The sequence below is a fragment of the Triticum urartu genome, chromosome 5A (assembly GCF_056163025.1).
Source record: "Triticum urartu cultivar PI428250 chromosome 5A, HENAU_Tu73, whole genome shotgun sequence".
Classification (NCBI taxonomy): Eukaryota; Viridiplantae; Streptophyta; class Magnoliopsida; order Poales; family Poaceae; genus Triticum; species Triticum urartu.
Genome location: NC_141877.1, coordinates 505792850 through 505819868, shown reverse-complemented (window position 1 = coordinate 505819868; position 27019 = coordinate 505792850). Strand labels below are relative to the sequence as shown.

The 27019-nt window shown below is 50.0% G+C and overlaps 3 protein-coding genes across 4 annotated transcripts; 1 reads left to right on the top strand and 2 right to left on the bottom strand.

The window, feature by feature from the left end:
- Positions 1-1029: 1029 nt before the first annotated feature.
- LOC147972297 (putative alpha-L-fucosidase 1) lies at positions 1030-4356 on the top strand. The gene is made up of 3 exons (XM_087521381.1): positions 1030-1890; positions 1976-2215; positions 2303-4356. The coding sequence occupies exons 1-3, from the start codon at positions 1337-1339 to the stop codon at positions 2967-2969; spliced, it is 1461 nt and encodes a 486-aa protein (XP_087377507.1). The 5' UTR covers positions 1030-1336; the 3' UTR covers positions 2970-4356.
- Positions 4033-8094, bottom strand: PRH75 (DEAD box RNA helicase (PRH75)). Its single transcript, XM_087521380.1, has 13 exons — positions 7548-8094; positions 6960-7094; positions 6737-6877; positions 6536-6647; positions 6331-6401; positions 6085-6239; positions 5882-5993; positions 5517-5618; positions 5211-5443; positions 5020-5116; positions 4845-4939; positions 4628-4761; positions 4033-4487 (listed from the first exon to the last, which is right to left on the bottom strand). Exons 1-13 carry the CDS (start codon positions 8049-8051, stop codon positions 4279-4281), a joined length of 2100 nt encoding a protein of 699 aa, XP_087377506.1. The 5' UTR covers positions 8052-8094; the 3' UTR covers positions 4033-4278.
- Positions 8095-9831: 1737 nt separating this feature from the next.
- Positions 9832-12648, bottom strand: LOC147972295 (alpha-L-fucosidase 1-like). 2 transcript variants are annotated; one of them, XM_087523023.1, is made up of 3 exons: positions 12042-12648; positions 11708-11947; positions 9832-10797 (listed from the first exon to the last, which is right to left on the bottom strand). In XM_087523023.1, the coding sequence occupies exons 1-3, from the start codon at positions 12584-12586 to the stop codon at positions 10134-10136; spliced, it is 1449 nt and encodes a 482-aa protein (XP_087379149.1). In that variant the 5' UTR covers positions 12587-12648; the 3' UTR covers positions 9832-10133. The 2 variants fall into 2 exon arrangements, with proteins under 2 accessions (XP_087379149.1, XP_087379150.1); XM_087523024.1 differs by lacking the exon at positions 11708-11947 and having other exon boundaries at positions 12042-12647.
- Between the last annotated feature and the right edge of the window lie 14371 nt (positions 12649-27019).

Genomic DNA, 27019 nt, shown 5'->3' with positions numbered 1-27019 from the left:
GAAAGGCAGCCCATCTGGGCATGGTGCTCCATCAGAGTAAGAGCCAAATACTGCCTCTCTAATTTCTTTCTCAGAAAATTTAGCTTCTAGACTACTCTTTTCCAGACTAGTCACTTTCTCACCTTCCTAAAAAAAATCATCTCTCGGGTTAATGTCTGGTCTGGGTTCCCATTCAAAAAGTTTTACTCTACTACAATTTTTTGCATCCCAGCAGGGTCAGAGGTGGGGTCTTCAGCCCCGTCTAACACATAAATAGTCTTTTTCCTCCTCGTCTGGTTTGCCACAACATTGAAGTATGTTGTGTTCCTATCACCTTCTACAATATCTCTTTCTCTAGATTTTTGTCTAGCTTTAATCTCCTCAACTTGCCAAATATTGGCCAGTTCCCTAAAAATGTCAGCCATTCTATTTCTATCCTCCTCTGTCATATTGCCACTTCGGTGTGTTGTGATTTGTGCAACTTGATGCTTTGTTATTTGCAATATCATCTTCCTCGCCAAATATTTAAACGGTCATTACCACCACGGGCGCGGCGTGCGCCGCGCTTTCCGGCGCTAGAGTTCCAGGAGAAACGTCGAGCACGCGGGGGTTGGGACAGCGACAACAAAAGCGACGCTACAACCTCGCTCGCGCTCCCTTCCGGCGGCAGCAGCGCAGCTACGTCCAAAGCCAGCGTGCTCCGCGCTCGCGCTGCCGATCGTGCCCGTGGGTGCTGCTTGAAGAGGCCGATTCACGTGCATCCATGGTCCTGTGTCCTGTGGCGGCCGCCATGGTTGTTCACTTGTCCCGGCCCTGGTGGCGGCGACAAATGGCATCTTCTTCCAGACCAGCGACAGCAAGCCAAGCCAGGGCAGGGTTGCCTTGCCGACTTGGAGCGTTCTGGAGCTTCAGGCCCATCCTCCCGAGCTATGCGCTTCTTCCAGCAGCAAATATTCCCGTCCTGCCGCAAGATGCCGAGAATGGCAGCCGGCATGCAGGCCTGTGAGTTATCGGACCGGCCGGCCACCCACTGAAAGCAACTCAAGTTACTGAGCCCCAGCGCGACCGACCGATCGTCCTCGTCCCGTAACACGGACTGGATACCCGGATCGAGCGCGATCAATCAGGGTGTCGGGTACCGGGTCGATCGGGGCGCGTACGTAGCCACTGAAACTCGGGTAAAAATCCAACCTCACTCGCTCAGGTTCACACGCGCCACTGGCGTGTCCGCATTCGCCGTGTCACGTTTCTCCCTCTCCCGTCGCCGGAGTCCCCCGTCCGTTACAGCCCGCGGCGTTGGCAGTATATGTAGGAGTAGGACGGGACAGTGGACACCGGGGAGGGAGAGAAAGACGGCATGGGGGGAGGTCCGTCGATGTCGCTGCTGTGCTACTACTGCCTGGTGTTCGCCGCCGGCCTGGTGTCGGCGTCGGCGGCGACTGGAACGAGCGTGCCGCCGCCGCTGCCGGTGCTGCCCATCCCGACGGCGGCGCAGCTGGCGTGGCAGCGGCGCGAGGTCATCATGTTCTTCCACTTCGGGATGAACACCTTCACGGACGTGGAGCGGGGCACGGGGGCCGAGGACCCGGCCCTCTTCGCCCCGGCCGCGCTCAACGCCACCCAGTGGATGGACGCGGCGGCGGCCGCCGGCGCCTCGCTCGCCATCCTCGTCGCCAAGCACCACGACGGCTTCTGCCTCTGGCCGTCCGCCTACACCGCCCACTCCGTGCGCGCCAGCCCCTGGCACGCCGGCAACGGCGACGTCGTCGGTGAGTTCACGGCCGCGGCCCGCGCACGGGGCGTCGACGCCGGCCTCTACCTCTCGCCGTGGGACCTCCACGACCGCCGCTACGGCCAAGAGGTCGCGTACAACGAGTACTACATGGCCCAGCTCCACGAGCTCCTCACCCGGTCAGTGCCTGAACGCGCTTGCACGTGCATCCACACATCGTCGGCCCGGCCGGCCATTGCTGACATATCATTGTTGCATGTGTAGGTACGGGAAGGTGTGGGAGATCTGGTTCGACGGCAACAAGGGGACGAACGCGACCAAGATGACGTACCATTTCCAGGAGTGGTTCGACACCGTGAGGCAGCTGCAGGGCTCCATCAACATCTTCTCCGACGCCGGCCCCGACATCCGGTGGGTCGGCGACGAGAACGGCTTCGCCGGCACCACCTGCTGGTCCGCCGTCAACCGATCCTCCATAACCATCGGCAGCGCCGGCATCGAGAAGTACGTAGCGCACACACATACATACAACGTGATACCACCACCAAAAGAATTGCTCTCTTCTGTTGTTGACTGACAGCGGATTGTCAGGTACCTGAACGAGGGCGATCCGCGGGGCACGGAGTGGGTGCCGCCGGAGTGCGACGTGTCGATCCGGCCGGGCTGGTTCTGGCACCGGAACGAGACGGCCAAGCCGCTGAGCCAGCTGCTCAACATCTACTACAACTCGGTGGGCCGCAACTGCGTGCTGCTGCTGAACGCGCCGCCCAACGCCACGGGCCTCATCGACGGCGCCGACATGGCCAGGCTGCGCGAGTTCGGCGCCGCCGTGAGGCGCATCTTCGGCACGGACCTGGCCGAGGGCAGCAGGGCGCGGGCCAGCAGCGAGCGCGGCGGCGGATTCGAGGCGGGGAAGGTGCTGGACGGGCGCGAGGAGACGTACTGGGCGCCGACGGCGGAGGACGGGCGGCGGAACGGGTACTGGATCGAGCTGCGGCGGCCGGCGGGGGCGCGGGCGTTCAACGTGGTGCGGGTGCAGGAGCACGTGGCGCTGGGGCAGCGGGTGGAGCGGCACGAGGTGTACGTGGACGGCGTGGCCGTGGCCCGCGGCACCACGGTGGGCCACAAGCGGCTGCACCGGCTGGCCTGCCCCGTCGCCGGGCGGACGGTGAGGATATGGTTCGCGGCGCGGCGCGGGCCGCCGCTGGTGTCGGCGGTGGGCCTCCACCTCGACCCCTACGCAACCGACGTCATGTGACGGGCCGTCCCGCGCGTGCGCCAAATAATTTGTTGTTGCGTCATGTGTCAGTTCGGCGAACCATCGATACGATATAGTGACACAAAGCAACTTTTTTCTTGGAAGCACCTAGGTCAGGTACCTCAACAGGACAATTCGTGTCGGTGACTTCTATTGCCGCCACCTGTTCATATTCTTCCTCCTTCCCGCGCAGTTCCTCCTTCCTCGCGGCCTACCCAGCCCTAACCATCTACCGTACCACGCTTCCCTCGATCTTCGCCCATCACCGTGCTAACCACCGCCACAACCATCCCTTTAAGCCCTGTAGCGATGAAAAACTCGGCGACCCCCTCCTTTTGTTGTTGGCTCCCACTTATACACAGTTCGGCATTGCAGAGAAAAGTAACCGATACGATGATGACACAGAGCCACGTCCTTCTCATTCCTTCGGTTAAATATGATCAAAATTCACAACTTCAAACATTCTTTTCTGGAAGCACGTACTTGAAAAAGATCATTCGTGCCTGTCACTTCTATTCTAGCCATCGGATCAAGATCCAACGGTTAGAATCACACCGCTACCCGTTCATTTTCTTTCTCCCATATCTACTTCCTCCTCTGCCACAACGGTTCCTCCTTCCTCGCCACATACCCAGCCCTAACAACCTGCCTTCGTCCTCGTGGCCGACTGCTATAGCCTCCTTGTCACCTCGCCCTTCATCAACCACCGCCCTCTCTAAGCCTCATCCCAGTGAACAACTCCAACAACCATGCCGTTAGGTTTCGAACTTGCTTAGCGAAACCGTTTTTTTATATGGATCCAAACAATTGATTATGTTGAATCACGTAAAATGATTGTTACTATGAGCAACTACTTCCTCCGTTCCTAAATATAAGTATTTTTAGAGATTGCAATAAAAGACTACATTCAAAGCAAAATGAGTGAATCTACACTAGTGTCAAAAAGCGTCTTACACATTATAAGACCGAGGGAGTATATCACTTGCCCCACCTGAATATCAGGACTTCAGGAGACAGAGTAGCAACCAAAAAATAGATTTGCAAGAGCTGATTACTAAAGCTGTTTGTCTCAAAACAACACACATAGCTTCATTCGTTCATAACAGTGGCTGAGTATCAGTATCAGATCAATATTTTACACTCTTCCGTTGGCAAACTTGATCGTCATAATCTGGGGGGACAGAACACTTAACAAATACATAAAAACAAAAAACCCGATACACGGCGCAGTCAAAACTTTGACGATTCCCTGTGCCTTCTTTCATCTCTCAAACTCCCGTCAAAAATAGATTATACTGTTTTTAGGTCTTCACCTCCTGTTAAACCTGCCACCGCCGCCTCCCCTGCCTCTTCCGCCACCACCGAATCGTCCGCCTCCGCCACCACCGAACCTCCTTCCACCGCCTCCACGGCCGCCAAACCTCGACCCGCCGAAGTTACCCTTTGACTGCTCCCTCTCTTGCAAGGCTGGCAGTTGCTTCACTTCATCAATTGTCACCCCGGCCACGTTCTCCGCGCCTGCAGGGAATCATCAAGAGTTTTTTAGCAGGCGAGGTTGTAATACCCAATGCACAAAGAGGTGAAATGCATTGAAATGTAAATTCAGTCAAATATAAATCACGGTTGTACAAGTGAAACAGTACAGAAAGCGTATATACCTTGAATGTAGTCTTGAACCTCTGCTGAAGGAACATCAAATACAGCACTTGTCCCATCAGTGGTCAGGGTTATACCATGTAAACTTGAGAGTCTATCTTCTGGCATGAACCTTTTCAATGTACTAATAACAAACCTGCACACAAGATACATTTTCGAATCAATCCAACATCCAACAAGACACAAGACACTAAACCAGCACGCGCAGCTGTTACTCACGATGGTGTGTACAACGGTCGGCCAGTTTGAAGGTGTAGTGTAGTATGGTTCTCCATAGATGAAAGCAAAGATCTCTTCTTTATGTCAGTGTAGCCCTAAGAGAAGTACATTCTGTTAATTACCCCATTAACAGCCAGTATGATCAGAACAAATATAGAACTACAAACAGACTTACTACTGCCTTTGCAAGTGCTTTGGCTAGTAGATCCACTGCAGACATGCTGGAGTTGCTTAGCAGTTCCTCTGCTTGTTGCCGGAAAACAGGAATAACACTGCAATGTATCCACCCACATAGTTAATGGCACAATTCAATGTAACACGGAATCTGTTTAGTCCCAGATATTATAATTAGTTATAATACATTACCTGTCAGACACACTTGCAATGGCCTCTGCTGCTTCATTGCCAGCAGATTGTGCCACGTCAGTAGGCTGCGGTGCAGATATATGTTCAAACTTCACCCCAGACTCCCTCTCTATTCTGGTCACACCGAATTTATATCTGGGCTCAAAAAGCATGACTGCAATGCCAGTATTGCCAGCCCTCCCTGTCCGACCTGACCGATGTATGTAGGCTTCAACATCGCGTGGAGGTTCACACTAGAGATTTGGAATATGATCAGTGAGGGAGCTAATTATCAGATAAGTTAATCAACTACAGTTATTGGCATACCTGAATGATAAGCTGCACATCATTAATGTCAAGGCCTCTTGCTGCCACATTTGTAGCAACTAAAACGAGGAACTTCCCACTCCTAAATCCAGCAATGACGACCTGCATAACCATCCGGTAATCAGTACACTTCAATTGATGTGTTTGGCAGTTATAATCATATTACAAATGGATAAACAAGCAAACTACTAGAATCAGGACTCTGAAATACTATAATATCCAAGTCAACTAGCATATATAACATAAATGATATATTCTCATAGAGCTCAATATAAATGTATTGGTTACAAAAATAATTGCAGAGAGAACAGCACGTTCACTTCAATCACATTGGGCACAAGCATGGTCAAAACAGAATCACTTACCTCACGTTGAGCTTGTGCGATATCTCCATGCAGGGCACGGGATCCAGGAATCAAACTAGAGAGCTCAGATGCAGATTCTTTTGTCTCGGTGAAAATAATGGTCCGCCCTCCACTGAAAGCAAAGATTAAATATACAGTAAGAACTTGTGAGAATTGCATTAGTCTATCTGCCAACAGGATGATCATTTGGTAGAAATACATACTGGCTGTAGCATTTTATGATGTCTGGAATAATCTGTGACCTTGCAGCCTTGTTGCAAGGAAGAGCAAGATGCTTAACAGACGCACTAGCTTTCATTTTCTCGTTGCCAACAAGATCAACTGTCTTCCTGTCAGCTTTCAGAAAGCTCATTGAGAGCTACAATCATTCCACAGTATAGTCAGTTCACATGCTTGTCAAAAAGAAGATTATCAATAGAAGAAACATATCTGGCCAAAGTGGTTCATACCTTTTTTACCCACTCCGGTAGAGTAGCACTGAAAAGAAGTGTCTGTACTTTTGTAACATCTTCAACCTTGCCTGTTTAAAACAGTAAAGGAATTTGGGTTAAGTTGGGCAAGTAAGTTGCATGCAAAGTCATGTATTCACTTGTGTAACACCATACAGACAACTTTGTAGAATGAACATCTAGTATAACAAGGATGTAGACATACCAAGAATAAGCTCGACATCGTCCTTAAACCCCATGTTAAGCATTTCATCAGCCTCATCAAGGACACGGAATTTCAAGCACCTCAAGTTTAGTTTTTGCTTTTCAATAAGATCCTGGGCAAGAAAGTGATGCAGCGAGTATTAGAACAAAATTAAGAGAGCTATAGAGCAAATGAACCAGGATAAACAGAGGGGGGAAATACCTTGACACGGCCAGGAGTCCCAACAACAATGTCGACCCCCTGTCTCAGTGCATTCTCTTGAGGACGGTAGGGGGAACCTCCATAAGCACAGCATGTAGAAAGCCCAAACGTTCCACCATAAAACTCGAAGTCTGCATGCACCTGAAATTTGTTGGGAATGTCAGATCACAGAGGATTTAGAGGAACGATCCATCTTTCTTGAGAATCAGACGGTAATTCATACCTGATTGGCCAGCTCTCTGGTTGGTAGCAGAACCAAAACACTTGGAGGCCTTCCGTAATCAGTCCTTCTCGTTGCCTTGTGTGGCCCATTAACCAATGATTCCAATATGGGTAGAACAAAAGCCAGCGTTTTGCCCTACAATTAAAATGAACAAAATGTTTTCAGTTGACATCACACAATCACAAACACAAACTGATCATCATGCCTAGGCCCCCAAAATGGTTGTTTTTATGGTCAGGACACCAAGAACGATAACTACAAGCGATGTTGCACAGACCTTATGGCCTGTTAAATATTAACACTTTCCTATTAACTGTATAACTACATAAAAATGTCCCATGTGAACAAAGGGCGTGCAATTCCGAGACGGGAACAACCCTTCTCTTCTAATCCATGGAATTCTGACAATGATCATGGTAATAAATTAAAGATTTATTCTCTTTAAAATTATGGGATTGATCGTGTCAAATTCGCGAAGCACGCTTGTCACTAAATCTAAACACAGGTGAAACTACAACCCAGCTAACCAGTTCCTACTACATGACAAATCAACCAATCAAATGAGACAGAGAAGGGGTGAACAGTCACCTGTCCGGTGCGCGCGCGGCCGACGAGGTCGTTGCCATCGAGGACGAGGGAGAAGGTGGTGGCCTGGATGGGGAAGAGCGCGTTGATGCCCTTGGACTTGAGCTTGTCCTTGAGCTTGTCTGAAATCCGGAAGTTGGCGAGCGCGTTGGGGTCGGCGGGCTCCTCCTCCTCGCCGCTGGCGGTGAGCTCCCCGTCGTCGTTGGCCGGCTCCTCGGCCGGCTCGGCCTTGGCCTTCTTGTCCTTCTTCTCCTTCTTGGCCTTCTTGGCGGAGGGCGCCCGGTCCGAGTCGGAGCTGGTGCTGCTCCGGCCCTCCTCGTCGGAGGAGGCCGGCTCCTTGGTCTTCCGCTTCTTGTCCTTCTTCTCCTTCTTCTCCTTCTTGCCGGAGGAGGCGGCGGCTGCCTCGGCCGCGGCCGCGGCCTCGGCCTTGAGCTGCTTGCGCTTGGCCTTCTTGGAGGCGGAGTCGTCGACGGCCATGGGCTCGGGGATGGCGGCGATGGAAGGCATCGACGGGGCGGGGGCGGCGGCGGCGGGGGTGGGGAGGGTGGGAGGCTGGCAAGGGATGCGCAGCCGGGAAAAGAGGGGGAAGAGAGGTCCGGGCTCGAGAGGTTTATGTAGTTACGACGCTGGGGATGAAACCCTAGGCTGTGCGTCGCTGACTGGTGGGGCCACAGGTTGTGTGCCGGAGGTGCTGACAGGTGGGGCACCACCGGCCAAGCGGTGGAGATATTTTGCGGCAAGCGTGGCCGTTGCGTTTCGTGATTCGTCCACCGTGGAATGCGTGGGACCTGTCTCGTGCTTAGAGCGGTTCCTGGGCCAGGCTTTATTACACAGAGGTTTGGCTTAGCCCAGGCCCGAGCGGCCCCATTGCCGAGTAGGCCATGAACCCCCTTCTGTAAGTGTCATCTTTTTTTGCAGAGCTCCTACTACCGTGGGCTGGCCCATCAACTGCTACATTCGTCCAGTCAATGATTGACCAGTCGACCGCATGTTCATGGAGTTGAAAAAAACTCACAAATTTGAAAAATGTTTCCAAATTTCACGTATTTTAAAAATGTTCATGTATTTTTAAAAATGTTCTCAAATTTGAAAAAAAATCATGACTTTGAAGTTCATAGATTTGATGAAGTTCACAGAATTTAAAAAAAAGATGAATTTATAAATTGTTTGTCAAATTGAACAAAGTTTGTGAATTTGGAAAATGCTTGCGATTTAAGAAGAGAAAAGGAAAAGGGGAAACAAAGAAAAGAAACAAAAGATCATTTGGAAGCTTCCTAAAGCCGTTCAAAAGGAAAGCAAGATGGGCTGGCCCACCTAACGCACTGATCCCATGCGGCATGCGCACTCGCCAGCAACTGGCACTCGCTAACAGAAACAGTAGTATCCAACGCGTTAACCGCCGAATAGGAAACGCGTCTTTTTCTCCTCTGATAGCATCAAAAGACATCGGTGGCGGCAAGTATAGAATCGAGTTTGGTTTCATCAGTGACTATTTACGTGTTTCCAATCTTCTTGCTTTCTTTTTCGGTAAACCGGTCCTATTCCCCGACAACATGACAACAAAGCACTTGGTTTTTTCTCTGTGAAACAATGAAGCAACGGTTGAATAGGCTATATTTAAGGGTGTGCCTCCGAACACGTTCAACCATTGTATGTCCCCAATGTATTGGGATTGGCGGTTCATGCGTCTTTTCAAAACCTACAAGGTTAATCTAGATTGTGCAAGTTCAACTGTTTGTAGTTTTTTCTCGTGGTAAGCTCGCAAAGTGAGGACGAAAAATTGTTCAATAATGGCTTGAGGAGTCAAGACGTAAAAAGACGGCTTCACCTTTTTGTTTCCTGTAGTAGACTCCCATAACATTGGATATCTCTTTTTTGGGCTACTAAAATTCGAGCACATGAAGTGGTTACTTTTGACAATCTTCGCATGCTATATGGACTTATGGAGTACATCCGTGGACAATCAGCAATATGAACCACCGACTGTCCCGTTATTTGTCATGCACACATCCTTTGGTGGCTGGTGAGCGTTATGCTCACATCTCCTGGTCCAATGAAGAAGAAATCAAATGACAAAACTAACAACTTTCGACTATTTGTGCACAAACATTTCGATACTTTGAAGACGACCTTTCAAAAAGAGGAGTTTTGACAAATGTGGTTGACCTTTGGAGAAATTCAGGGGGAGCACCCGAACACCCAAGACATCTTTGAGATATTTTTTGAGGGTGAACATCTGAAAATTCAAAATCCACCAAACATCCAATAAACACACGACTATCTTCCATAAACTGAAACAAATTTCTAGCTCAGATGAGTTTGGCTTTCATTTTTGTTGGTACAAAGTAATAAAAGACAAATATCATGCCTGGTCCATCACCTCGTCTGCGGTGTCCAGCGATGACTAACGTCGGACCATTGAAAAGGCATTTTCAAGAGTGCAAATTAACTTTGGTCTCCGGTCACCTGTAATCGGCGCTGGGGACGATGCTAGTAGTACACTAGTACGTAGCAGTAGCACATCGCTCTGCATGGTGGTTGTGATTCAACTCCAGCGGCCAGCGCAGCGAGTCAGCTCCAGCCACTCGATCAGCGCGCACGATTGGCTTCGAAAGGGTCGAGATGCAGGCCCACCGCCGACACTAGCGGAGGCCCACGGCGCGCGGCGAACCATATCTTGACCGTCCGGCCAACGACGGGTCCGACCAGCCGGTGCAGCCGCTTGCTCCCCACCGTCGTGCCGCGGGCCACGGCCACGCCGTCCACGTACACCTCGTGCCGCTCCACCCGCTGCCCCAGCGCCACGTGCTCCTGTATCCTCACCACGTTGAACGCGCGCGCTCGCGCTCTCGCCGGCCGCCGCAGCTCGACCCAGTACTCGTCCTCCGCCGTCGGCGCCCAGTACGTGTCGTCCCGGCCGTCCAGCACATTGCCCGCCGCGAATCCGCTGCCGCGCTCGCTGCTGGCCCTCGCCGTGCTGCCATCGGCGAGGTCCGTGCCGAAGATGCGCGTCACGGCGGCACGGAACTCGCGGAGCCTGGCGATGTCGGCGTCCTCCACCAGGCCCGTGGTGTTGGGCGGCGCGTTCAACAGCAGCACGCAGTTCCGGCCCACCGAGGTGTAGTATATATCGAGCAGCTGGCTCAGCGTCTTGGCCGTCTCGTTCTTGTGCCAGAACCAGCCAGGACGGATCGTCACGTCGCACTCCGGCGGCACCCACTCCGTCCCCCACGGGTCGCCGTTGTTCAGATAGCTGCACACACATAATCCATCAGGGTTCAGTAGTCCAAAATAGTAGACCTAATTGGACTACCCAACTTCATGCTCTAACAGTTAGTAGTATCTCGTACTGTACAATATCTCGACAATCCTTTCGCAACTCGATCTATCAAAATCCAGTTAGCTCTTACTCCTATAATTTTTGAACTAATTAAAATATGGTTTGAAATCAGGTTGACTCTGACACGAAATTTCACGATTACAAGTATTTTGATACCCATCGAATTTCCAGAAATTTTGCTGAAATCTTGGGCCCAATCAAGCCATTAATTACATAGTACAAATACACAATGTGGTTTTGTATATTTTGAAATTCTGTAGGCACTATTTAATTCTTTACTGACCATCAAATCAATATCCATCAATTCATCTTCCTTCTTAAACCCGCCTAGCCTTGTTCATCTTCTTCCTTCACGTAGCTGCCCGCGGCCGGCGGCCTTGCCGCCCCGCCCTCCCTTCGATGTCCCACTCCCACCACCTCCATGCTAGTCGCTGCCCGGCCATCCTTAAGGCCCGTCTCGATGAACGACTCGACGACCCATGCACCCTCCGACCCCATGTTAAGTTTCTTACTCGCTCCAGCGGCTCTCCCTAGTACACGACTCGGCCTCGCCGTGCCCAACGCTCGTCGCTGGTGCTCCTCACGCCATTCTCGCTAGAATAAAAAGTGACTGGCGCTAGATTTTTTTTGCAGGCACCCGAATGTATGCTGTTACGATATGGTAACTTAGGCACAACTTAATATAGGTTTAAACGAGTCTAATCTGCCTCTACTGGTTAAAAATCCGAGACATAATTTAGGAGAGAAATAGAGGATTATTTGTTTCCTGTCTAGCTTGGCCTTGCAGCGTGCATGCGTGATAGTATATCATGCTACTATGTACTTCTCGATGCCGGTCGCCCCGATCGTTATCATGGAGCGGTTGACGGTCGACCAGCACGTGGTTCCGACGAACCCGTCCTCGTTGCCGACCCACCGGACGTCGGGGCCGGCGTCGGAGAAGATGATGCTAGAGCTCTGCAACTGCCTCACGATCTGAAACCACTCATGAAAGTGGTACGTCATGTTCGTCGCGTTCTTGTCCTTGTGGCCGTCGAACCAGATCTCCGACAAGCTCCCGTACCTACTCAATACGACGTGAGTACTGGTTGAGATTGAGAAAACCTGTCGGATGGAATGCGACCTGTGCTGTGCACGTACGCGCTCAGGGCACTGACCCGGTGAGGAGCTCGTGGAGCTGCGCCAAGTAGTACTCATTGTAGGCGACCTCGCGGCCGTATCGCTGATCATGGAGGTCCCACGGCGAGAGGTAGAGGCCGGCGTCGACGCCCCGTGCGCGCGCCGCGGCGGCGAACTCGCGCACCACGTCGCCGGCGCCGCTGCGCCAGCCGCTGGCGCGCACGGAGTGGGCCGTGTAGGCGGACGGCCAGAGGCAGAAGCCGTCGTGGTGCTTGGCTACCAGGATGGCGAGCGACGCGCCTGCCGCGGCCGCCGCGTCCATCCACTGGCTGGCGTTGAGCGCGGCGGGGCCGAACAGGGCCGGGTCCTCCTCCCCTGTGCCCAGCTCGGAGTTCGTGAACGTGTTCATCCCGAAGTGGAAGAACATGATCACCTCCCGCCGCTGCCACGCGAGCTGCGCCGCCGTCGGGATCGGCAGCACCGGCAGTGGCGGCGTCGCGCGTGCCGCCACTGCAACAGGCGGAGAAACCAAGCCGGTGAGGACCATGGCGGCCGCTAGACGCAGCAGCGAAGCTCCTCCCATGTCCCCGATCCCTTCGTTGCTCGTCGAGTGCAGGTGAGATATATATACTGGCCACGCCTGGGATCAGGTCAGGTGCAGCTAAGCTATAGCTAAGAACACTGCACCCGGCCCTTAAACCCGATTCGCCCGGGCGGCTGCCCGGTCGCTGTTCGGTTACGGTTTTTTTAACAGTTTTGCTAAAGCACGTCTAGATGTGCCATAAATATTATACATCTAAGTCATATGTCATTGATCGTACATTGAGATTCGTGTGAATATATTTTTTTCTTTTTTCTTTTTCTCTTTATACTTGATTCACTCACTTAGATGTGCAATAACTAAAGCACATCTAGATGTGCCCTAGACACACCCTTTTTTAACTCAAATGAGCTTTTTAAATGGACCTCAAACGTTCGAGCTGACTGGCACTTCATATCCAGCTCAAATATGAAGCGGATATGGGACACTCAGACGCGCCAATGCACGCCCGTCACGTCGGTCTGATAGCGAGATCCTACGCGGAAAAGTTCAAAAACCCGGCAGTCCGACATACGCCATGTCCGTCGTCGCGCTGTGAACGCCGCCTGGCGCCGCTCCGGCTCACCGCCCAAACCCAAATCCGGCTATTTAACCTGGCCGGCGTCTCGTAACCCTAACCCGTCCATTTCCCCTTCTTTGCGCCACCAGTCCGTGCTGATCCACCTCCTTCCTCTCCCGTTCTGGCGCTCTGCCCATGATCCGACACTCCGCCCATGCTCAGGCACTTCGCCATGGTCCGGTGCAACATAACGTATCCTTATACTACGCCATGCTGACGTCGGAGCGTCGCCACGAGATCCAGCAAGAGATACAGGCGAGGCAAGCCGCGCGCGCCGCCCGCATCGCTACCTGGCTGCCTCCGGACTCACGGGAGCCGGAGGAGTAGGAGGAGGAGCTGCCGGGGAAGATGATGAGGAGGAGGAGATGGCTCCAATGAAGATGGAGGAGGCGGAGCAGCAAGAGCCGGAGCTGCCGGGCTTCAACATGGAGCAAACGGAGGCGGGGTTCACCGTCGCCCAGTCCGACGAGATGGCGGAGCAGTAGGCCATTATGGACTCCATCCAGAATGAGGCCTATGTGGAGGCCAACCGGGCATTCCTTCGGCGGAAGCAAGCGGAGTCCGACGCGCTTTTCGCCGAACTCGACGTGGAGATAGAGGCGGAGTAGGCCGGAGCGAAGCAGCCGGAGCTGCAGCTGCCGGCTTGTCGCCCATGCTGTCGGAGCCGGGCACGGAGATTATCGACATATCCGACGACAAGTAGCTAGGTGATCGATGTAGTACGTAGGTTTTTTTAGTTTGCATGTCTTTGTATGGATTTGATAATTTAATATGAGATATCCAACTGCAACTTCGAATTTGCCAAATTCAACTATAGATGCTCTAAACGGCGGTAGGCTTCAATTAATCTGATCATCTATCATGCAGCCAACCGCCAACGGCCACCTAATGCACCGACCACGGAATCATAGGACATAATCCATTCGGTTGCACGACCAGCAGCCGAACACGTTTAACTGTAATTCGGGCGGTGCTCTCGTTGATAGTAATCCGTATGTCCCGTACACCAAGTACATACTACAAAGTCGTTCCAGATGTCATCTTTTTCTTTGAAAAGCATTAAAAGAATGAGAAGGATACGACGGCGACCGGTTGCTATCTACTCTTTTCGTTTCATAATGTAGTGCGTCCATACTTTCTGAAATTTAAGTTTGACCGTAAATATAACCAACAAAACAGATTATAGCGGAGCAAAAATTATATCACTGAATTCATAATAAAAATACAAATTTAATGTAATTTTTGCTCCCTTCGTAATCGGGACTTTACAGTTAAATTTGAATCTCAAAAAGCACGGATACATTATATTGTGGAACGGAGGAAGTACAAAAAAGCTTGACAGATGACAAACCCAGGGGCTGCTTGCAGTAGATGGAGAAGGCGCAGGCCGTTGTTGGCATTTTGAACATTTACTGTTATATGAAAAGGGATTTGTTGAATTGGTAGTTACAAAATAATATTAAAATTTAGGAGAGAGACTATAGACGTTCTGTATATAGATATTCTATTGTAAAACTGGACGTGTATTCGAAAAAATCTTTTTAGACCATTGTCTATATAAAAAGTAGGGCATTTTGGAGACCGAGCTCCATGGAGCCCTTTATTTTGAATAACTCAAAATTCATAAATTTCAGTTTCAAAAAATTCTGGAAAAAAATACACATGTATGCAAGGATGTAAAGTGTATGTGTGAAAATTTTCAGGATGAAATACTTTGAATTGCGAGCTGTACAAAAAACCAAAAAGCATGGACTTTATAGATGAACAGTACATATGCTAAAAGACTCCAGATTTGCCTTTTTTGTGCAGCTCACATTTCGATGTATTTGGAACTGAAAATTTGCACACATGTACATTATATATCTTGGTATATGTGTATTTATTTTCAGAATTTTTTGAAACTGAAAAGTTTCAAAAATTTATGATCGCCATACGTAAAAAGAGAACGTAAGAAAAATCACCATATTTATTTTGTCTTATTTCATACGTAAAAAGAATACGCAAGAAAATTATAATCGCCATAAAAATATTTTATGTTACCTAAAATTACAAAACATAAAAGCATAGTGTAAAATGTACATAAATGCAAATTTTCTAGACTTAGGACCCATATTTTTGTTTTCTTATACTAAATTTTACGTAGTAAAATCAATATGAATGTAACTTTTTGTATACGGAATGTAATTAATATATGAAACGATCTTAAGATTACCTCGGGTGAAGAATAACATATTCTGCACCTTGGGTGATGAATAGCATTGCTATATATATATATACGCTATTCGTCACCCTGGGTGAGGAATAGTTATTCTTCACCCCCCCTCTATTTTGCCATCAATGCACCGTAATTTTACGTTCTGTAAGTTTTGTTTTATTTCCGAGACAAAAAGAGACCGTAAGAAAATATACCCGTAAAAAATATTTTATGTTACGTAAAATTACAAACGTAAAAACATATTCTAAAATACACATAAACTACAAATTTTCTTGTCTTATGACCTATATTTTTATTTTCTTATGTCAAATTTTACGTACTGAATCAATAGAAATGTAACTATTTGAATTTCAAACGTAATTTAATTATGAAATGATCGTAAGATTACCTCGAGTGAAGAATAACATATTCTGCACCCTGGATGATGAATAGTAAAACTATATATATATATATACACACACATACATACAAATATACACATGCTATTGAAGATATCACTGGCATCAGATGTTGTGACTATTGAAGCAATGGCATTGCGGGATGGATTAATTCTGGCGAACTCCTTGGGTTTCAACAGAGTAGAAACGGAGTCAGACTCGTTGAACGTCATCAACTGTTGTCGAGGACAAGATCAATGGTGGGATGCAGCTGCAGCGATCTTCGCCGAGTGCATAGACTTATCAACGTCAATAGGAAAGGTCATCTTCTCTCATTGTTTTCGCAAAGCAAATTCAGTTGCGCATGAGCTAGCAAAGTTTAGTTTTTGTAATAAATGTGATGACAATTGGACTAACGAACCTCCTGAGTTATTAGTTAGCCAATTGGTGAACGATGTAACTATTGTTTAAGTTCAATAAAGCTAGTCATGATGGCCTCCCCCCCCCCACCCCAAAAAAAGGACAAGAAATAAATAAAAGTTTCAGGACTCTCCATTCTACTACTATTTGCTTGCTCTAGATAAAAGACCTCCGATGAAGATGGAGGAGGCGGAGCAGCAAGAGCCGGAGCTGCCGGGCTTCAACATGGAGCAAACGGAGGCGGGGTTCACCGTCGCCCAGTCCGACGAGATGGCGGAGCAGTAGGCCATTCTAGACTCCATCCAGAATGAGGCCTATGTGGAGGCCAACCGGGCATTCCTCCGGCGGAAGCAAGCGGAGTCCGACGCGCTTTTCGCCGAACTCGACGTGGAGATAGAGGCGGAGGAGGCCGGAGCGGAGCAGCCGGAGCTGCAGCTGCCGGCTTGTTGCCCATGCTGCCGGAGCCGGGCACGGAGATTATCGACATATCCGACGACGAGTAGCTAGGTGATCGATGTAGTACATCAGTTTTTTTTAGTTTGCATGTCTTTGTATGGATTTGATAATTTAATATGAGATATCCAACTGTAACTTCGGATTTGCCAAATTCAACTATAGATGCTCTAAACGGCGGTAGGCTCCAATTAATCTGATCATCTATCATGTAGCCAACCGCCAACGGCCACCTAATGCACCGACCATGGTATCATAGGACAGAATCCGTTCCGTTGCACGACCAGCAGCCGAACATGTTTATCTTGGACGCCGCTGGCTGTAATCCGGGCGGTGCTCTCGTTGATAGTAATCCGTATGTCCCGTACACCAAGTACATACTACAAAGTCGTTCCAGATGTCATCTTTTTCTTTGAAAAGCATTAAAAGAATGAGAAGGATGCGACGGCGACCGGTTGCTATCTACTCTCTTCGTTTCATAATGTAGTGCGTCCGTGCTTTCTGAAATTTAAGTTTGACCATAAATATAACCAACAAAACAGATTACAGCGGGAGCAAAAATTATATCACTGAATTCATATAAAAATACGAATTTAATGTAATTTTCACTCCCTCCGTAATCGGGACTTTACGGTTAAATTTGAATCTCAAAAAGCACTGATACACTATATTATGGAACGGAGAAAGTACGAAAAAGCTTGACAGATGACAAACCCAGGGGCTGCTTGCAGTAGATGGAGAAGGCGCGGGCCGTTGTTGGCATTTTGAACATTTACTGTTATACGAAAGAGGATTTGCTGAATTGGTAGTTACAAAATAATATTAAAATTTAGAAGAGAGACTATAGACGTTCTATATATAGATGTTCTATTGTAAAACTGGAAGTGTGTTCAAAAAAATCTTTTTAGACCATTGTCTATATATAAAGTAGGGCATTTTGGAGACCGAACTCCATGGAGCCCTTTATTTTGAATAACTCAAAATTCATAAATTTCAGTTTCAAAAAATTCTGGAAAAAAATACACATGTATGCAAGGATGTAAAGTGTATGTGTGAAAAATTTCAGGATGAAATACTTTGAATTGCGAGCTGTACAAAAAACCAAAAAGCATGGACTTTATAGATGAACAGTACATATGCTAAAAGACTCCAGATTTGCCTTTTTTGTGCAGCTCACATTTTGATGTATTTGGAACTGAAAGTTTGCACACATATACATTATGTATCTTGGTATATGTGTATTTATTTTCAGAATTTTTTGAAACTGAAAAGTTTCAAAAATTTATAATCGCCTTACGTAAAAAGGGAACGTAAGAAAAATCGCCATATTTATTTTGTCTTATTTCATACGTAAAAAGAGTACACAAGAAAATTATAATTGCCATAAAAATATTTTATGTTACCTAAAATTACAAAACATAAAAGCATAGTGTAAAATGTACATAAATGCAAATTTTCTAGACTTAGGACCCATATTTTTGTTTTCTTATACTAAATTTTACGTAGTAAAATCAATATGAATGTAACTTTTTGTATACATAATGTAATTAATATATGAAACGATCTTAAGATTACCTCGGGTGAAGAATAACATATTCTGCACCCTGGGTGATGAATAGCATTGCTATATATATATATATATATATATATATATATATATATACACACACATACATACATACATACAAATATACACATGCTATTGAAGATATCACTGGCAGCAGATGTTGTGACTATTGAAGCAATGGCATTGCGGGATGGATTAATTCTGGCAAACTCCTTGGGTTTCAACAGAGTAGAAGCGGAGTCAGACTCGTTGAACGTCATCAACTGTTGTCGAGGACAAGATCAATGGTGGGATGTAGCTGCAGCGATCTTCGCCGAGTGCATAGACTTATCAACGTCAATAGGAAAGGTCATCTTCTCTCATTGTTTTCGCAAAGCAAATTCAGTTGCGCATGAGCTAGCAAAGTTTAGTTTTTGTAATAAATGTGATGACAATTGGACTAACGAACCTCCTGAGTTATTAGTTAGCCAATTGGTGAACGATGTAACTATTGTTTAAGTTCAATAAAGCTAGTCATGATGGCCTCCCCCCCCCACCCCAAAAAAAGGACAAGAAATAAATAAAAGTTTCAGGACTCTCCATTCTACTACTATTTGCTTGCTCTAGATAAAAGACCTCCGATGAAGATGGAGGAGGCGGAGCAGCAAGAGCCGGAGCTGCCGGGCTTCAACATGGAGCAAACGGAGGCGGGGTTCACCGTCGCCCAGTCCGACGAGATGGCGGAGCAGTAGGCCATTCTGGACTCCATCCAGAATGAGGCCTATGTGGAGGCCAACCGGGCATTCCTCCGGCGGAAGCAAGCGGAGTCCGACGCGCTTTTCGCCGAACTCGACGTGGAGATAGAGGCGGAGGAGGCCGGAGTGGAGCAGCCGGAGCTGCAGCTGCCGGCTTGTCGCCCATGCTGCCGGAGCCGGGCACGGAGATTATCGACATATTCGACGACGAGTAGCTAGGTGATCGATGTAGTACATAGTTTTTTTAGTTTGCATGTCTTTGTATGGATTTGATAATTTAATATGAGATATCCAACTGCAACTTCGGATTTGCCAAATCCAACTATAGATGCTCTAAACGGCGGTAGGCTCCAATTAATCTGATCATCTATCATGCAGCCAACCACCAACGGCCACCTAATGCACCGACCACGGAATCATAGGACATAATCCGTTCCGTTGCACGACCAGCAGCCGAACACGTTTATCTTGGACGCCGCTGACTGTAATCCGGGCGGTGCTCTCGTTGATAGTAATCCGTATGTCCCCTGCAGTCTCCCCACAGCAGATCAAAAAAAGACAGCGCCGCTCGTTGTTTGCCCCGTGAGTGGCGGTTAGGTTTCTCGTCTGGCGACTCCCTAGGCGATCTAGGGTTTCCCGTCCGTCTCCCGTCCGCCGCCGTCGTCTCCCTCATCTGATCGTGTCGGCCGCTGCTCTCCCTCGCAGGGGCGGCCTAGCGATCACCTGCGTCCCGAGCCCCTGAACCCACCCACACCAAAAGCCTTTCGCGTGTACTAGGGCACGTGATCGTAAAACACCATCTCACCCTAGTTGGATCTGATCTCTGGTCCCGGTGCATCAATGGAGAAGGTGGAAGGACTGCTGAAGGATCTGAGGCTGTCTGAGAAGGAGAAGAAGGGCATTAAGATCGGATGGGCTGGATCTGGTAAAGCAGGAGTAGTGGAACCGCAAGCACTGGCAAAACTTTTCTCGAAGAAACCTGTCTTCGTCGAGGCCATGGCGGAGACGTTGGGCAGGATCTGGTGTCCAATCAGAGGTATTGACTGCAAGGAGGTGGGTGAGAACACTTTCCTGATTACGTTTGGACAAGAGTCGGGGAAGAGAATGGCCCTTGAAGGAGGTCCGTGGGAGTTTGGGAATGACCTCCTAGTTTTAGAAGATTATGTGGCCAGGAAACAGATCGAGGATTACAGTTTTGACAGCACCCCCATCTGGGTTCGTATCATGCGCCTACCACTCGGGATGATGAATAGGGAAGTCGGAGAGGCCATTGGTGCGGAAATAGGAGAGGTGATGGAGGTGGATGCTAGTGCCGATGGACGGGCTGCTGGAAGATTTCTCTGGGTGAAAGTAAGAATGGGGATTAAAACACCCCTTATAAGGGGTTTCATGCTTGAGGACGATCAGCAAGAGGATGATGATAGTATGAAGGTGATTATTGGCAACACAGAGGAAGAGGGGGAGAGGAACTGGTGTCCTTTCGAGTATGAGTACCTCCCAGACTTCTGCTATGTATGTGGGGTCATTGGGCACGTCGATAGAATGTGCAAGATTAAGCCCCGGAAAGGGGAGAAGCAGCAGTTTGGCCCCTGGCTATGGGCATTCATGGAGAAATGGAAAGGGGGCTATAATGGGGGGGGGGGGGAGGATGGAGAAATAACAGATCCAGCTCGGGTGGCAGGGTTTCTGATAGCAGAAGTATGGGTTCATGGAGAGGTAGAACCTTGTCAGGGAGTGATGGGCCGAACTGGCGCAAGAATAGTACAAGTGGAGCCGATTAGATAATGGGGAATGATAAAGAGCAGGAGGTTACTAGCCCGTTGAAACAAAGCAAACAACAACCCAAGGCAGGCCATCCCAAGAAGTTAACATATGCATCAGAGACCGGAGGTACCGGCCAGTCCAGTCAGACCACAGATCCCGAGGCAGATGTTGGCAAAGGGCATTCAAACCAGCAAAATACGCAAGTGCATGCAATGCAGATTGTGCCGGGCCAGCCAGATGGGGACAAAAACAGTGGGTTGGTGAGAGAGGGAGACATAAAGCGGGCCCCGGTAGCAACAAAGTGTGGGGAGGAAACCGAGGCCATGCACAACCACGTGAACAGTGCTCCGGGAACACTTGCAGAGCAGAAGAAGGAGGAGCACCATCAGGCAGAGAAAGGAGATGGGAGGGCAAAGAGTAAACCGGGGAATTTTAAGCGTCTGCACGGACGGAACCGCAAGGAGGAGGGGAAGCAGGGAGAAACCACACTAGCTGATGGAACCATTGTAAAAGGGAAGAGGGAGCTAAGTAATGTGGCTGGGGAGGATCAGGGTGAGAAGAGACGGAGAGTGGAGCAAACCAACCCTCAAGAGGTGGGAGATATAACCTTGAAGGTAGGGCTGCCGGGACAGCCCTGCAATCCGCAATGAAAGTGGTTGCTTGGAACTGCCGGGGACTCGGGGGTAGGCCGGCAGTTCATGGTCTTCTGGCGATGCAGAAGAAGGAGGACCCCGATATTCTTTTTCTTTCAGAAACTAGGATGAATAAAAATAAAGTGGAGAAGCTAAGGTATACCCTCAATATGCCCAATTTAGTGTTCAAGGCCTGTGAAGGCAAGAGTGGAGGCCTGGCACTGCTGTGGGAAAAGGAGGTAAACCTGGCTTTGAGGTGGATGGGACGGATGCATATTTATGCCACGGTCACTGAGGCAGATGGTTTCAAATGGAGGTTCACCGGCATCTATGGTCAGCCCAAAACCGAATTAAAGGAGGAGACATGGAAGCTGCTGCGAACTCTCCATCTCCAAGAGAAGTTGCCCTGGGTCTGCATGGGGGATTTTAATGAGATCTTGTACAACTTTGAGAAGCAAGGAGGAGTGACTAGGACCCAGGCATACATGGACCGTTTTTGTTCTGCTTTAAATTTCTGTAATTTGAATGACCTCGGATTCGAGGGTGACATTTTCACTTGGCGCAATAATAATTATCGTGTTGATGGATACATCCGTGAGCGTCTCGATCGTGCAGTGGCTAATGCGGAGTGGTGTATGCGGTTCCTGGGTTATAAGGTGGTTAATGGTTGCCCTGAGCATTCGGATCACCGGCCTGTGATTCTGCAGGTCGATGGTGCACACAAGAGACCTCGGCCGCAACCAAACAACTTAAACAAACGTTTCGAAGCCCGCTGGCTGCTGGAGGAGGATTGTGAAAGAGTGGTGGTGGATGCTTGGCAGAGGGCAAAGGAGAATGGTGACTTTACGGTGACCCAACTGATCAAGGCTGTGTCAAAGGATCTGGATACATGGAGCAGGGAGGTGCTTGGTGACCTACAACAATGTATTAAAAGCTGAAGGCCAAGCTGGAGAAGTACAAGAGGGGGGATCTAAATGAGTCGAATATCAGAAAGGAGCAGGTCGCCAGGTACAAGTTAGATCGCCTGGAAGAACAACTTGATATCTTGTGGCGACAAAGAGCTCATGCCAACTGGCTCATGAAAGGGGACAGGAACACTGAATTTTTCCATCAGTACACGTCCACTCGAAAGAGACACAATAGAATTGACAAGTTAAGAGGAGATGATGGGGTTGTGGTGCAAGGAGATGAGAACCTTAAGGCGCTGATTACTGATCATTTCACGCACTTATTTACGGCCAGGGCGGGGTCCAACCATGATAGAGTCCTACAAGATGTGCAGCCTAGAGTTACGGCACAAATGAATGACATGCTGAGTAAAGAGTACACTCCGGAAGAAATTAAGAAGGCACTTGATGAAATGCGGGATCTCAAGGCCCCTGGGGCAGATGGCATGCCAGCCATCTTCTACAAGCATTTTTGGAGTACGGTGGATGATGCAGTCACACAAGAAGTGTTACATGTGTTGCGAGGCGGCTGTATACCGGAGGGATGGAACGAAACAATTGTTGTGCTTATCCCAAAGGTTCGGAACCCTGATCGAGTCAAAGATCTCCTCCCTATTAGCCTTTGCAACATGGTGTACAAACTTGTGTCGAAGGTTATTGCCAACCGCCTCAAAATGATTTTAGACGAGCTTATCTCTGAAAACCAAAGTGCCTTTGTGCCAGGACGATTGATCTCTGACAATACTATCCTTGCATATGAGATGACTCACTTTATGAAAAGGAAAAGGAAAGGAAAGGATGTATACATGGCGCTAAAGTTGGACATGAGCAAGGCTTATGACCGAGTTGAGTGGTCTTTCCTACAGGGGATGATGAGGAAGATGGGGTTCGGGGAATCGTTTGTGCAGCTGATCATGAAGTGTGTTAGTTCGGTGTTATATAGATTCGAAGTGAACAACACACTTTCAGATGTAGTGGTTCCAGGCAGGGGGTTACGGCAGGGGGATTCCATTTCCCCTTATCTGTTCCTCCTTTGTGCTGAAGGTCTATCGGCGATGCTCAACAAGGCTGATGAGGAGAACCGGATAAAGGGCATCAAACTCGCTCCAACAGCACCCAGAGTAAACCATCTTCTCTTCGCTGACGACTCGTTGTTGGTTCTGGAAGCTACTACGCAAGGGGTGGCAATGATTAACTCTATATTGCAAGCATATGAGGAGGGATCTGGCCAGATGATCAACCGTGAGAAATCATCCGTGATGTTTAGTTCCAATGCCAAACAGCCCCACAGAAATTTACTATTGCAAGAGCTACAGTTGGGCAGCGAATCCACAGAAGGAAAGTACTTGGGCCTCCCCACATATATTGGAAAGTCAAAGAAGAAATGTTTTGAATATATCAAGGAGAAGATTATCGGCCGTATCCAGGGCGGCTGGGATAGGTGTCTCTCCATGGCCGGCAAAGAAATATGGGTGAAGGCCGTTGCCCAGGCGATCCCAACATATGCCATGGCCTGCTTTGATCTAACAAAGTCTTTGTGTGATGAGATTAGCCAGCTTATCTATCAGTACTGGTGGAACAACCATGGCGAAGAGAACAAGATGCACTGGGTGGGCTGGGAAAGATGAAGCTGTCAAAGGAAGAGGGGGGCTGGGTTTCCGGGACCTTTACTCGTTTAATCTAGCGATGCTAGCGAAGCAAGGATGGCGTCTGATCCAGTCCCCCGAATCCCTCTGTGCCCAGGTTCTCTGAGCTAAGTATTTCCCTAATGGCAACGTGCTCTCCGCTGAACCAGTCCCCAATATGAGCCATGTGTGGAGGAGTATTCTACAAGGGATTGCACTCCTCAAGGAAGGAGTGATCTGGCGAATCGAGGACGGCACCGACGTTCGAATATGGGACGACCCATCACTATAAAAAAAAGACACATCCGTTACATTTTGGGCCGAACGAAATTTTTTTCTGTCATACATATGACACTTCTATGATGATAATTGTGACAAAACCCGGTATCATCATAGATGTGGTGGGCTCCTACTTCTATGACAAAAAATCATGACAAAAAATGGGCTTTTCGTCCTGGGCGGGCCGGAGACGCAGCTGCATGACATTCTTTGGGCCGTCCATGACAGAAAAAACCATGGTAGAAGCGAGGGGGAGGAAAATTTCGGCGAGTTCCCGGTTACGGTGGGAGGTCGGGGGGCCGAGCGATGCATGTTTCTCTCGTACACGTACGCGCGTGTGTGCGAGGCGTTGGCTCTAACTAAACCCAAGCGAGGCGTTGGGCTCTAACTGAACCCGAGCGATTGCACTACAGGCTACGCGTTACTGAACCCGAGCGATCGATCGATGGCTGTTAACTGAACCCGATCGAGCGATTCCTTGGCTACTGCTGCTAACTGAAGCCGATCGATGCTGCCTCTGGATGAACAGTGAGCATTGCGGGGGGGGGGGGTGGATGAACAGTGAGCGGTGGCGTTGCCTCTGGATGAACAGGACCCCGTGGTGTGGTGGAGGGCTGGATGAACAGTAGACGGTGGAGGGGTGCCCGTGGAGGGGTGGATGAACAGGACCCCGTGGTGTGGAGGGCAGGATGAACAGTAGACGGTGGAGGGGTGCCCGTGGAGGGGTGGTTGAACAGGACCCCGTGGTGTGGAGGGCTGGATGAACAGTAGACGGTGGAGGGGTGGTTGAACAGTAGCCGGTGGAGTAGCGCGCGGTGGAGGCTGGATGAACAAGAGCCCGTGGAGGCTGGAGGAGGTCGACGGTGGATGAACAGTAGCTCGTGGAGGCTAGAGGGGGTCGGCGGTGGAGATGAACAGTATCCCGTGGAGTCCCGTTTTGCAGTACGCCACACCCCTCCTGATGAACATGACCCCCGTTTCGACCGTAGCACTCCAACACAAGTCCGTTTCCTCCGTTTTGCGGTACGCCACACCCCTCCCGATCAACAGGACCCCGTTTCGACCGTAGGAGGTCCGTTTCCTCCGTTTTGCGGTACGCCACACCCCTCCCGATCAACAGGACCCCCGTTTTGACCGTAGGAGGTCCGTTTCCTCCGTTATGCGGTACGCCAGGCCTCGTTTCCATTGCCTCTTCCGTCCAAACCCCCCTGATGAACACGACCACGCATTCCGTTCCGACCCAGCCGCGTTGCCTCCCGATGAACACGACGCATTCCGTTGCCTCCCCATGAACACGACGCATTCCGTTGCCTCCCCATGAAGACGACGACGACGCTGTTTCTCCGTTCCGACCCAGCCATGTACACGAGCCCTCGCCGTACGTATGCGCGAGTAGGCGTTCAAGACCCCGCCCGTATGTACACATATGTGGCCGTATTTTCTTTCTTGCACCCTGGCCGCCTCTACTACGACATGTGCACGCCTCTACATCCACCAGTATATATGTACATATACGTTCGCGACCAGAATGACAACGCTACGTACGCTTCGGCCAGGTGGGTCCCGACTGTCAGGCACTTCCTTGCCTGCGAAGATGTAGCTGGTGGGTCCCAGCAGTCAGGGGGGCGAAATACGGTGGCCCGTCCGGTGGGTCCCCGCTGTCAGGTGGAGGAATAATTATTTTGCACGTAATAAGGAGGCACTTCCTTGCTGCGGCCGTGGACCCAGCTGTCAGCCTCTCCACATACAGTCCATGTCCGATGGAAGTCGTTCCTTGACCACGTTGACCACGCTGCGCCGAGAGCACCAGGGCGGTGGACGACGGCGAGGCCTAGGAAGGGGACGATGGGGAGCCGGGGAAGACGCGGCAGTGGAACCCCCCCCCCCCGCGCGCGGAGAGGAGTGCGAGGGTTCACTGGTTCGGCTGCGGTGTGAGGCTGCCGTCGCCGCAGGGCCTGGCCAGCAGTGAGAATAGTAGGGGGCGGTGAGGCCTCCGCGGTAGCACAGCCAGCCACGGGAGGCAGGAGCATGCGGCACGACCGGCGCTGCTTTGGGCGGCTGGAGCAAGAAGACCAGAGGTTGAAGAAGCACTACGGCCGTTGGATGGACATCGTACGATCAGTGGAGCTAGAATCGTTCATATTGACTAAAGTTGACAAAGGCCCCCGTCCCAGTCAACTTAGTAGGCCCACAAGTCAGCCTCCCACCATGGTGGGTCCCGGCTAGCAGGGGAAGTATTCATTTTTTGTGCGTAATAAGGAGGCACTTTTGGTGGGTCCGAGCTGACAACGGGGGGAACGTTTTTTCGCGAAATACGCTGGCCCGTCCGGTGGGTCCGAGCAGTCAGGGGGGAAATGTTTTTTTCGCGAAATAAGGTGGCCCGTCCGGTGGGTCCCTGTTGTAAGGTGGAGGAATAATTATTTTGCACGTAATAAGGAGGAACTTCCTTGCGGCCGCCTGGACCCAGCTGTCAGCCTCTCCACGTACAGTACTCTTCCGATGAAAGTCGGTTGTTGACCACGTTGACCACGCCGCGCCGAGAGCACCAGGGCGGTGGTCTGGACGACGACGAGGCCTAGGAAGGGGACGACGCGGAGCCGGGGAAGACGCAGCAGTGGAAGCCCGCGCGGAGAGGAGTACGAGGGTTCACTGGTTCGGCTGCGGTGTGAGGCTTCCGTCGCCGCAGAATAACAGGGGGTGTGGGTGAGTAGAGGGATGGCCTGGCCAGCGGTGGGAGTAGTAGGGGGCGGTGAGGCCTCCGCCGCATCGCAGCCGGCCACGGGAGGCAGGAGCACGAGGCACGACCGGCGCTGGTTTGGGCGGCTGGAGCAAGAAGACCAGAG

What these genes read in the sequence shown, in the direction of transcription:
- LOC147972297 (XM_087521381.1), top strand. Translation starts at nt 1,337, where the DNA reads ATGGGGGGAGGTCCGTCGATGTCGCTGCTGTGCTACTACTGCCTGGTG. An exon ending in CTCCACGAGCTCCTCACCCG is followed by an intron (nt 1,891 to 1,975) that starts GTCAGTGCCTGA and finishes TTGCATGTGTAG; the next exon opens with GTACGGGAAGGTGTGGGAGA. An exon ending in GGCAGCGCCGGCATCGAGAA is followed by an intron (nt 2,216 to 2,302) that starts GTACGTAGCGCA and finishes GCGGATTGTCAG; the next exon opens with GTACCTGAACGAGGGCGATC.
- PRH75 (XM_087521380.1), bottom strand. Translation starts at nt 8,051, where the DNA reads ATGCCTTCCATCGCCGCCATCCCCGAGCCCATGGCCGTCGACGACTCC. An exon ending in TACCGGAGTGGGTAAAAAAG is followed by an intron (nt 6,240 to 6,330) that starts GTATGAACCACT and finishes GAATGATTGTAG; the next exon opens with CTCTCAATGAGCTTTCTGAA. An exon ending in TCGCACAAGCTCAACGTGAG is followed by an intron (nt 5,619 to 5,881) that starts GTAAGTGATTCT and finishes ATGGTTATGCAG; the next exon opens with GTCGTCATTGCTGGATTTAG.
- LOC147972295 (XM_087523023.1), bottom strand. Translation starts at nt 12,586, where the DNA reads ATGGGAGGAGCTTCGCTGCTGCGTCTAGCGGCCGCCATGGTCCTCACC. An exon ending in CTCCACGAGCTCCTCACCGG is followed by an intron (nt 11,948 to 12,041) that starts GTCAGTGCCCTG and finishes CGTATTGAGTAG; the next exon opens with GTACGGGAGCTTGTCGGAGA. An exon ending in GGGGCGACCGGCATCGAGAA is followed by an intron (nt 10,798 to 11,707) that starts GTACATAGTAGC and finishes ATGTGTGTGCAG; the next exon opens with CTATCTGAACAACGGCGACC.